Source organism: Nanorana parkeri, unplaced genomic scaffold (assembly GCF_000935625.1).
Source record: "Nanorana parkeri isolate BGI_ZX_2015 unplaced genomic scaffold, ASM93562v1 scaffold491, whole genome shotgun sequence".
Taxonomy (NCBI): Eukaryota; Metazoa; Chordata; class Amphibia; order Anura; family Dicroglossidae; genus Nanorana; species Nanorana parkeri.
The window spans coordinates 216,305-228,927 of NW_017306759.1; the positions used below are offsets into that span (position 1 = coordinate 216,305).

General features: G+C 43.4%; 1 protein-coding gene across 1 annotated transcript in view; it reads left to right on the forward strand.

Annotated features, from left to right (window-relative positions):
• The first annotated feature begins 259 nt into the window (after positions 1-259).
• Positions 260-12,623, forward strand: part of LOC108790648 — a 73,251-nt gene continuing 60,887 nt past the window's right edge. Inside the window, exons 1-2 of the mRNA XM_018560959.1 lie at positions 260-448; positions 7,425-7,518. Of these exons, the coding sequence (XP_018416461.1) occupies positions 260-448; positions 7,425-7,518 (283 nt within the window). The remainder of the gene's footprint in view (positions 449-7,424; positions 7,519-12,623) is intronic.

Below are 12,623 nucleotides of genomic sequence, written 5' to 3' on the forward strand. Positions count from 1 at the left end.
AATCATGTTGTGTGCATAATCACCATCTGCTCACCTAATATTTTCTTTAAATACAGCATACATTCTCTTTTCAGATCCTCCTCAGAATGATCCAGAGTTCACAGTCACTCAGTCTGGGATACTATTGGCTAATAAAGGACACTCTGTCACCATCACATGCTCATACACCATCCCACCAGACCAGAACTTTCTGTGGAGAGGAGTCTTCTGGAGAGTGGGCAGCCCAGCAGGACCCTATGCCTACCACCCCTCTAATCTGATGGTTGGTTCCAGTTACCGTGGAAGAACTCAGCTGAGCCGACAGGCCGACCTCCAGATAAACGGAGTCCAAGATACAGATCACACCACCTATTACTGCTTTGTGATGCTGAAATTCTGCACTGGGACACACAAGTCCAAGTCAATGCTCAGATATGGGGCTGGAACACAATTAAATGTGAATGAAAACGTAAATGAGATACCTACAGGTAATAGAATTGTTGTCCATTTCCTTTCAGTCACTTATAGAAGAAATAATTTTTTATTAAAGCAGAACACCAGACATAAATAACATGATAAAAACGAACAACCCATAAAAGATTAAATAAGAAAATCAACTTTTGCTGCAATTTTCACCTTCATTTCAGAGATTTCTCCTTCAGTTTCTGCCATTAGAGGTCATTTAACTACGGCCCAGGTCATCCTGGACCTGCCCCCACCCTGTGAGTGGACAGTGAGGGGAGAAGCAGCACAGTGATGAGCTCATCTCTCTGCTCTCCCTTCCTATCGGCATGCATCTTATCAGCAAATGAACTGATGGGGGTACTCCAAGTTCAACTTTTTACTGCTCAACTCTGAACAGGTAGCTAAATCTTTACATAAAAGCCCAACATAAACATTAGACAGCTGTGAAATTCTAGACACGGGTGAGGGTTTGCCCTTTAAATTTGCTCATAGAGAATTATAATATGATAGTAAGACTATTGAGTTAATGTTTATAAGGGTCTCATGTTGCTGAACAGCCAGCGTTCCCCAAACATTTTTCAGTCAAGCCCCCCTTTAAAAGTATGCAAAGTCTCAAGGCACCCTAGTTTAAAATGTAAAATACATAAATGTAAAAGCGATGTGTGATCTATAGCAGATCCTTATCCTACATAGTAGTGACCCCATGCAAAAAAAACATGGAGTCCCCCTAATTGTGATATACCATATAGCATAAAAGTTTGTTTCGTTTGACGAAACTAATGAAAACATATTTAGTTTCCGTTCATTTCGTCTAAAACAACTTTTTCATCTTTCCACATGTCTAGTTTTGTGCGTGTGTGTAGGGGGGTCTTTTTTGTTTTCTTTTTATTTATTTTTTATTCTTATTTTTTTCCACTGTTGGGGGGGCTTTGGGGAAATATCATGGGTCTAAACAGACCCCTGACATTTCCCTTTTGAAATAGAAAAAGAGATTGAGGACAGAGTCCTCTGCCCATACAGGTGAGGGAGAGCAGCAGGGATCCGAGGAGAAGCTTGAGCCTGTACCTCTCCTCTTCTCCCTGCTGAGCCGCGGCTGTGTTGGCCGCCTGACGCCCTTGTTGCCAATGGCACCCTGTGCTCGCCATGGCAACAGGGGCGAGGGGGCGTAGCCAGGCCGGCCCTGGCTGTGCCCCCTCTCAGCTGTGCCTGAGGCCAGTGCCTCACTCGTCCCATGGTAGCTACAGCCCTGCCTTCTATCACATCAGAGTTCCCCCTTCCCCAGTCCTCAGTGCACCCTTCATATCAGGGTACTATCTTCCATGGATGTAGCAGGTCTGGGTGGAGATGGACTTCTGTCCTCTTCTGAATGCTGGAGGCTAATGCACTCCGCCCTGGATAAGCGCCATGAGTTTTCACGGTGCTGGTGCCTGGTTTGCCTGCACCATGGAAATGTATGACAGGGTGCTAAAATTTTAAAGCACTCCCGACCAAGTCAGAATTTGAGTTATTTAACTTTATTTTATTTCCAAGCATTCACCTTCTGATAGCTTTTCAACCTTTTCTGCTACTTCAAACGCTCAATTCTGACTATTGTTTCTAAAGAAAAAAATCATGTATCGCAGCATAGACTACCTAAAAAATATTTTTTGGGGGAATTTAAAAGGAATTTAAAAGGAATGAGATTAGGGTGCTGCTGCATTATACAGGCCAGATAATTCATTACACATACAAATGATGTGATACCAGTATATAGTGTCACTGGCAGTGTTCCCAAGCATTGTAACATTCTATTACACTACATATCTTTGTAGCATTTCATTTGAAGAATTGGTGCTTTTCCCATGTTGCCCTCAAAGTTGAAAAAAGGACCGAACATTTTGAAAAAAGCCTGTTTTCCCAACGTTATGTTATAAAACATTTAATATTACCCAATTTTTTGCTAAAATAGCAGTAGCAGTAGATATAGGCCAAAAAAACCCAGAGGGTTTAGAAACCCTTTAAGAACAAACCTACTATACCTATCTTGTTTGTAACCCGGGGACTTCCTGTACAGGAGTTGCATCAATTTTTTAGAGGAAGCTGTAGTTATTGACAGTATATGTTTTTATTCTAATTGTTCCTTTTTCTTTTTTTTTTTGCAGACCCACCTGAGATGTCCCACCAGAGTAAAGCTGCTTTAGTACTAGGAGCATATTTTGCTATAAAAATCTTTATTACTGTCATCCTCATCCTAGTGGCTCTGGGCTGTGTATATGGAAGAGATAAATTCACCAAGACAGCCCCCCAAAGTGGATGACCGGCACTTATAACACAACACATCCCTTCTACTTAAAGTGATATTAAAGGCAAAAAATGTTTACCCCCCCCCCCCCCACACGCGTCCATAGACTTACCTTGCGTCTCTGCTCGTCTCCCGGCCGAGAATCTGAACCGCGCATGCGCCCCGCCCCAAGATCCTTTGCGGCCGTACGAGCAGTTCCTGATTCTCGGCGCGGGAGCGAGCAGCGATAACGAGGTAAGTTTTAAATGATTTCAAGCGTTTTTGTTTTTTTTTACACTTCTTGCCTATATCTACTGCATGCTAGCAGTAGATATAAGCAAAAAAAAAAACGGAGGGTTTAGAACCCCTTTAAGATATAAAGAAAGACTTACCCATATAATTGTGAATGTTTTACAAACAAAAAACTTTCTTTCTCTGCTTGTTGTACATAAGCTCATTCAGGATCAGATGGTTCCTTTACTTTGAAGGTGCAGTTCCACTTTTGCAGCCAGATCGAGATAACATCTACTTTGTATTTGTCATATGTTCCTATTCACATTACATAATGCGAAAAAAACATGTAAAATAAATAATAATAAATCTAGAAAATAAAATAAAAATTGTTTCTAATACTTTCAAGTGCTTTATACTTGTTAAAAATCCGACCTAGCTCCCCTCTATGTAATGTTAAAGGAGAACTATGAGGTGGGTGATTTTCACTCAGCCTCATAGTTCGTGCCGACCTGTGACAATGAAACTGTCACACGTCGGCTCAATAGATCGGGAAGTGAGCAACGGAACGGACGGGGGAGGTGGCGGGTACAGCTGGCTCTGCCTCTAGATAGACGGAGCCAGCTGTCAATCACGCAGCTGGGTGGATCTCAACAGTAATGTCGGGATCCGTCCCGGCTGCGGCGGTCTCAGTATATCGCCAGCTGTAGCTCGCAATATACTGAGCTTTGGGTCACTGGAGAACGCTAGTTTGTGTCCTTCCGTGACCCTGAGGAGAACTATGGGGAAAAACACTGACCCCATAGTTCTCCTTTAAAGCAAATGCATTTTAACAAGCAACGTAATGGATGTCTGAGCATGCTTACATTCATGCAACACAGAGAAGTGAATAGGTGTAAATATCTTTCTCTTAGCTCGGGTTATTGTATTGAGGAACGCTAATCTTCATATTGCAGATGGGAAGCAATTAGGCAAAGCATGCCTGTGTAAAGCATCAGATGGGCTCCAAACACTGTTATGAAGAAATAGTATCTGAGGAAAGGATGCTGCACAACCAAATGGCAATTGCACACAATGGATTTATTTTCTGATGCAAAGGTTCACATGTTGCACATTGACATATATTAAGTCTGAGCTTTGGGTGACGGGAGGACGCTAGTTTGTGTCCTCCCGTTACCCTTGGGAGAAATATGGGGAAAAACACTGACCCCATAGTTCTCCTTTAAAGCTGATCTTTACCCCCTTTGACTAAAAATCACACCAGCACACAGCTCTGCATGTTGATATGAAATCCTCTTCCATTCATTAGCTAAACAAACATATTTTTATTTTACTTACAATTCTTTTTTTTGGTCCACAAATTATGTAAACGTGCCCCAAGCATTGCATCCTGGGAAGGTTACATCAGCAGAGCATTGCTGAGAAATCTCTTCTATAATCTCATGAGATCTCAGGGAAAGGCATTTTACTGCCCTGAGATGATGTGCATTATTATTATTATTATACAGGATTTATATAGCTCCAATAGTATGCACAGTGCTTTACAATATAAGGGAGACATTACAGTCACAATACAATTTAAGACAAGATGGTAAGGAGGGCCCTGCCCCTGAGGGATTACAATCTAAAAGGGAGGGGGAAGTGATACATGAGGAGGTAGCTGCGCGGGGATGATTGTTTGAGAAAGTGATTGTTCAGTGGTTAGGGTGAGGTGGCATAGGCTTCCCTGAAGAGATGAGTCTTAAGGTATCGCCTTAAGTCACATGTCCTAGTAGTCATATGTGCCAGAGTTCCAGGAAGTAAAGGGAGATGTATTCATCTGCCCTTAGTTATAATGGCCGCTGTGAGAAGAATGAGCAGGAAAAGAAAAATAAGGTATCCAAAGGATAAAAAGCCGGCAATTATCTAGAAGTATGTGTTTGTAGATTGTCATTACTAAACATTTATAAAGGTGTGTTTGTTGTCATTTCACAATACGGGTAAAGTTCCCCTTTAAGGTGGGGGCTGTGTAAAGTTTTTTTATGTAGTCATTTTTATAATGAACCCGGTCTGTACTGTGCTGGCAGATTTCATTATCAGTTGTAAACTAGATTTGATCCTACACATGTGATCAGCCATGGCACCAGCCACTTGAGGGCTTCAGAGTTTAGTTGAGAGCTGCACATGTAGTCAGCTTTGGTACCAGCCACTTGAGGGCTTCAGAGTTTGGTTGAGAGCTGCACATGTAGTCAGCTATGGCACCAGCCACTTGAGGGCTTCAGAGTTTGATTGAGAGCTGCACATGTAGTCAGCTATGGCACCAGCCACTTGAGGGCTTCAGAGTTTGCTTGAGAGCTGCACATGTAGTCAGCTATGACACCAGCCACTTGAGGCCTTTAATGTTCGGTTGAGAGCTGAAATAAGTACACTGGCAACTGTGACCATTATCACCAGAGCCATGACTTGAATGTCACTGTTTGGGAAACAGTAAAATCAGTGGGTTTAGTGCCAGTTTAAATTTACTTGGTAGCTTAACAGAATTTCTCAGGATCAACGTTAGAGACACTATGCACAATTACTCTTAAAACTTAATACAAACTTCTTTGAACAGTACTAGATAGAAAATAAAGGGGTCTGAGGACACAGCCTTTTGGAACCCTATGGAAAGAGGACCAGGAGAGGAGGAGATAAAGTTGTAGGCGACACTGAAGGAGTGCTTAGATAGGTTAAAGGGGAACCAGGATAAAGCAGAGTCTTGGAGGCCAGGAGAGTGGAGTAAAAGGTCAAATGTATCAGAGGCAGCAGGTAGGTCTAATATCATTAGTATGGAGTAGCTGCATTTGGATTTAGCTGTAAGTTGTTAGTGAGTGTTAGTAGTAGGGATATTCAGATACCAAGTACAGTACTCGGTACATGTACAGATACTTTTCCAGCTCCAAGACTACACTAGAGAAAAATCCAAAAGTTAGGAGGCCGCTGTCATTTGTAAGGAGCACACGGAGCTCCTGGGATTTGTACATCTCTGTTTTATTGTATGATTTTGTTTTTATAAATATAAATAAAGGGATGCACAGATACCAGTTTTGCGAGTATGAGTACTGGTACTTGCCGAGTACTTACAAGTATGAGTATCTGATACATTTTTGTTTATTGTCATGTGACAGTTTTTCTAAAACAATACAGACTAATGTTTTCAGGACAGTGGTGGAGCACCAGAGCCGGGTCCCAGGTGCAACCGCTGCAACCCTGGGAGTTCTCGTGAATATGCCAAGTATCGGCACTGGTATCTGGACATCCCTAGTTAGTAGTTCAGTTTCTGTAAAGTATTGCGGGTGTAAGCCAGACTGTACCACGTTGCTGTTCTGGTGACTACTCAAATTTTTGGCATTACCCTCACTTCCATTCCTAGTGACACTGGTCATCAGGACAATTAGAGAAGGTGAATCTCCCTAATAAGGACACAGAAGGCAAAGAAAAAATAATTCCTGCCAGATATTCTAGACCAGCAGTCGCTAACTGGTGGTCCGCGAGAAAATGTTGGTGGTCCCCGGGCCCCTCTGATGCCGTGCAGGCTGGGTCGTCATTGAAGCGGCACGGAGGTTCCGGGGCTGCCTCTCACTGACCCAAGCAGCGGCAGTCACAAGGAGTGTGTAGCTCTCAGTACAGTGCGGGCTCTGCAGGAGGCGGGGCATCTCATCAGTACCTGGACTGAGCAGGCTGCGGGACATAGAAAAAGTGGGAAAACGCCAGGTAATATTGGCTCAGTGCGGGGGAAGGGGAGGCACGGGGTGGTTGGGGCAGTGCTGAAGCTAGGGGGGGGGGGGCATGTGTTCCAGGCGCCGTTGGCAGGGCCAGTTGCAGATTCGATAGGGGGAAACAATTAATATTATTACTGGACTGGGACGGGCGGCACCGCTCCCTCTCTCCACCAGCACTGCCACTCCTGCAGGCACACCCGCACCTATGTATGTATATTTTAAAAAAAATCATATTAGTGGTCCGTGGGATTTAAAATTATGAATGTAGTGGTCCATGAGGTCCGAAAAGGTTGGCGACCGCTGTTCTGGACCTTCACCAGTCAATCAAAAACTATTAAGTATGAAATATTCCATATGAATAGTGTAGCCATTCACCAACCCAGCAGGGGAGCTCTTGCACCCTTCCATTTGGATTCCTCTGTCTTTGCTGCTTTGTTCTATTTGGCCTTTTTACACAGTTTAAGATAACTTTTATAAACACAAATGAAAGGGACGTCATGGGGGTAACATATCCCTTATATGATAGCTGTGCCTGAGGTTTCAGTCAAGGTGAGCTCAGAGACGTACTTTACAGTCAACGCTTCAATATGGATTTCAATCATATACTCACATGAAAATATACTTTCCTTTTATTTTGCTAAATATAAACTGATATTCTTCACCCCGAAGAACTGCGCGTCAGAACTAACAACCACAGTTTCAGGAAATGAGTTTATCTTCTTATTCTCCTCCTTCTTCTTCTTCTTATTCAGTCTGTGCAATGCAAAACATATAGAACCGTTCCATCCTCTCTGTCTTCCAACATGAAGGTGATCCAGGTCCTCCTGACATTGCTCTTCATCCAAGGTGAGTCTTACTGGCCTCTCCCTTCATACAGCATGCATACAGTAGGCTTGTTCTTGAGGTGAAGGTGGGGCTATTATACACTAATTTGGGTGGGGCATTTTATCATTTTTGATGGGAGCTGAGCAATATCCGAAGGTGAATGAGAGATTAATAGAAAATATCAGCGTGTAGAACCAAGGAAGGCAGCAAAACACATAAATATATTATTCAAGCTTCTCTTTAGAGGAAAAGATCTATTGGCAGTAAGAAGGAGAGAAGTAAATCATGACAGTGGGGAGAATAGACAGTAAAGCTGCCCATACACCTTACAAATATCGGCCGAATTTTGTTTGCCATCGCGTTTTCGTCTGATATTCGTAAGGTTGATGGGCAGTGTACAACCGCAAATACTGTACAATCGTACGACTTTTGACTAGGGATGCACCGATACCAGTGCCAATACTTGGCATTTTCATGAGAACTCCCAGGGTTGCAGAGGTTGCAGCTGGGACCTGGCTCTGGCGCTCCACCACTGTCCTGAAATCATTAGTCTGTATTGTTTTAGAAAAACTGTCACATGACTATAAACAAAAATGTAACAGTACTTGTATCTGTGAGGACTTGGATTGGTATCAGTACTTGTACTTGCAAAAATGGTATCGGTACATCCCTAATATATATTATAAAAACAAGATCATACATTAAAACAGAGATGTACAAATCCCGGGAGCTCCGTGTGCTCCTTACGCATAACAGCTGCCTCCTAACTTTTGAATGTTTCTCTAGTCTGGTCTTGGAGCTCCAAAAGTATCTGTACATGTATTTGTACCGAGCACGGTACTTGGTATCGGTGCATCCCTACTTTTGACTGTCCAGCAGGTTTGAAAACTTTAGTCGATCGGTTGGTGGCAAAGGTTGGTGGCGTTTCCGTACGTCAAAATTTGTACGATTAACACTGCTCATGCGCAAACGAAAATACGTGCGGTCAATTACCGCAATTCGTCCAAGTGGTTTTCTTTTAACTACCACTGATTGAACCTTGCGATAATCGGGGCAGGATGGGACCGCTGTACGAAAATTCGGTCACCGGACGAAAAAAGCCATCTGATTGATCGCAAGGTGTATGGGCAGCTTAAGAAAGATTAGGGGTAAGATAAGGGTATTGCATCCTGTAATTGTTGGTATACTGCTGACCAAAAAGAATAGACTATATGTGAGAAAGATCGGAAAAGAAGGGTCTTGTCAATGTTCATGTGACCATTGCACGACCCTCATTATAGGTAAAACTAACCCCTATGATTGGGTTGCAGAATCAGTAGGTCAGTAATATTTGCTGCAAATTCTCCCACAGAGATACAAATTCTGTACATATTTATTGTGTTGCCATGAAGAAAGCAGAAGGTCATTTTTATTTTGAAAATGTTTCTTTTGCATGTTAGACATTTTAACACTACTAGTTTTGAAACCCACACCGCTAAAAATAAAAAAAGTGTCATTTCTGTGTTTTGTTTCTCCAGATAGAGAGATTACATAGAAAAAGACTTTTTGCAAAGCAATATTGCTAAAAGAAAGCCTATTTTGTCCCCCCAAAATGCATATATTACTATATGATACAATATTTTCAGTCTTATCTTACAATAAGATATTATATCTTGTATACAAAAAATAGAGAGAAACAGGGCTTTAAAAGTGTCCAAACCATACGAAATGTCCACCAAACATACACAATTTTGTATACACAACAAATGTATTAATACAATAAGATAAACATAATTTTAAAAAACTTGGTAACATTTGCAATGTCATTGGCATGATACAATGGTACATTAAAATCAAGCTACCTCCTTTTGGTACCCACACGTGCGTAATTATATTTTCCATACTCATAAATCATAGACTCCTAAATAGTCCTAAACCATATATTAATGGTATAATCCACTGTGGGCCCAGTCTTCGACGCATTTCGCAACTGTGTGTGCTTCATCAGGAAGGTAGGAAGTATTCTAAAACATTGTATCAAAATAGGTATAAGTATAATAATCTCCAAAAATCAATATTCTTAATGATAATAGCAATCAATAATAATACAAAACCCACTTCATGCTCACAAAGATGGCTGGATCCTTAGTCTCACACACTATCTCGCAATCACCAAACAGGTGAGCCGGTGGGAGGTACCCGGGGACAAGCAGGACTGAGAAGATGAAAGAGTGGTCATAAATTCCAAAAATTCAAAAAGATTATTCAAAAGTAGATTTCTGCCAAAAATACAGATATATAGAATATCTAGGTTACTGCAAGCTGCTATTGGTCCGTTTATACTGACAGAAGATGACTGGATCCCATAAAATATGTCTTATTGCAAGACATAACCAATATTATATAATGGCTTCAGGTAAATATACTCAGAGCCTTGAGGAGCACCTCCAAATTGGTCGCTCACACCAAAAAATTAGTTAAAGGAGAACTATGGGGTTAGGGCTTTTCCCCATAGTTCTCCTTAGGGTAACGGGAGGACACAAACTGGCGTCCTCCCGTCACCCTAAGCTCAGTATATAGAGAGCTACAGCTTGCGGTATACTGAGACGCTGCAGCCGGAGCAGATCACGTCTTAAATGACGGGATCTGCCCAGCTGCGTGAGTGACAGCTGGCTCTGCCTATCTAGAGGCAGAGCCAGCTGTACCTGCCCCCTCCCCCGTCCGTACTGCCAGTCAGCGCTGGCGGATCAGAGTGGGGAGGGGGAATCCAGCCCCCCCCCCATGTCACGACAGAGAGCTGTGACAGGATCGAGAAGTGAGCGAGCGCCGGTATGTGTTCGCTCACTTCCCGATCTGCTGAGCCGACCTGTGACAGTCTCATTGTTACAGGTCGGCTAGAACTATGAGGTGAGTGAAAAGCACCTGCTTCATAGTTCTCCTTTCAAGGTATATGTAACCTTACATAAACATGCAAATAATTAGTCAATGAACAAACCCCTTTTGGGATGTAACTGACACAGATTGTAGTTGGACCTATGATCTTCCAAAATTAAATCATATATAATATTCTTGTCATTATACAAAGACTGAATATTTTCAAGCGATGGTAACCCATGGTGAAGTGTTAGACATTTTAACACTACTAGTTTCGAAAACCCACACCGGTAAAAATAGAAAAAGTGTCATTTCTCTTTTTTGTTTCTCCAAATAGAGAGATTACATAGAAAAATACTTTTTGCAAAGCAATACTGCTAAGGCCGGGTTCACACCTGGGCGTTTTTCTGTGGTGATTCGAAGCGCTGAAAAACGCTCAGCAAGTGAAATCCCATTACTTCCTATGGGCATGGTTCCCACCTGGGCGTATTTCAGCGCGTCGAAACGCGCTGAAAAACGCCCTACGCCCAAACAAGTACAGGAGCTTCTTTTGGGGCGTATTTCCCTGCGTGTCCATTAGGATACAGCCGGATAGATCTCGTTTGACGCGCATTTCGTGGACCGCAAATCGCGGTAAAAACGCGCGGTCTGAAACACGCGTCATACGCGCATATTACGAATGCCCAGGTGGGAACCCAGCCTAAAAGAAAGCCTAGCTTGTCCCCCCCAAACATGCATGTATTACAATAAGATACAATATCTTAAAAGGAGAACTATGAGGTGAGTGCTTTTCACTCACCTCATAGTTCTAGCCGACCTGTGACAATGAGACTGTCACAGGTCGGCTCAGTAGATCGGGAGGTGAGGGAACACATAGCGGCGTTCACTCACTTCTCGATCCTGTCACTGCAGAGAGCCGTGACGTGAGTGGCTGGATTCCCCCCTCCCTGCTCCGATCCTCCAGCGCTGACTGGCGGAACGGACGGTGGAGGGGGCGGGTACAGCTGGCTCTGCCTCTAGATAGGCAGAACCAGCTGTCACTCACGCAACTGGGCGGATCCCGGCACAATTGTCGGGATCCGCTTCAGCTGCGGCGTCTCAGTATACCACGAGCTGTAGCTTGCGGTATACTGAGCTTAGGGTGACGGGAGGACGCTAGTTTGTGTCCTCCTGTGACCCTAAGGAGAACTATGGGGAAAAGCCCTAATCCCATAGTTCTCCTTTAAAGTGTATGTACAGTCTTATTGCTCCCTTTTAGTTTGTTGAATACACCATTGAAAACATTTTGTCATATCTGTTTAATAAGTGCAAAAAACATCTGTTGGTCCCCCTAGAAATCCAGTGCTCTGCACTGTCTGAGTTTTTGGGTGACAGAAGGACTTTAGTAAATGTCCTCCTCTGACCCTAAAGAGAACTACGGCCAAAGAAGGTTGAGCCATAGCTCTCTTTTAAGGACTATTGGAATTTGTTCTCTAGTGCTTGCAGCTGATGCAGTATTGGTGCGAATGTTTTTTGGGGTTTGTGGTATGCTGCAATATATTACATTTGCCTTCTTTAGATACACTTTTCGTTTCAGACTTCATATATGTCAATGTGCAACCTGTGAACCTTTCCAACGGAAAATAAATCCATTGTGTGCAATTGCCATTTGGTTGTGCACAGGGGCGTCCCGAGGCTGGGTGACACCCGGAGCGGTTACCGGGTGTCACCCTGCCGTGACGTCACCGTGAATACACGTGAAGTTATCGCGCATGTGCGTCAGTCTTCTTCATACCTGCCATTTTGGTGATGGACGCCGGCAGAGAGAGGAGGGGACAGTCACCCGGCGGGATAAGGTATGCCGCTGGGTCCCCTCCATTCCCCTGATACTGTCGGGCGCTCGGTCCATGACCGAGTGCCCAACTTCTCAGAGGGGGATGACACCAAAATGACTGTCAGCCATTTTGGTGTCACCCCTCCAATGGTGCCACCCGGGTGCGGGCCACACCCTCCTTGTGATGCCGCTAGTTGTGCAGCATCCTTTCCTCAGATACTATTTCTTCATAACAGTGTTTGGAGCCCATCTGATGCTTTACACAGGCATGCTTTGCCTAATTGCTTCCCATCTGCAATATGAAGGTCATCGTTCCTCGAGTTCGATAACCGGAGCTAAGAGAAAGTTATTTACACCTATTCACTTCTCTGTGTTGCATTAAAGGAGAACTATGAGGTGAGTGCTTTTCACTCACCTCATAGTTCTAGCCGACCTGTGACAATGAGACTGTAGAGTAGAT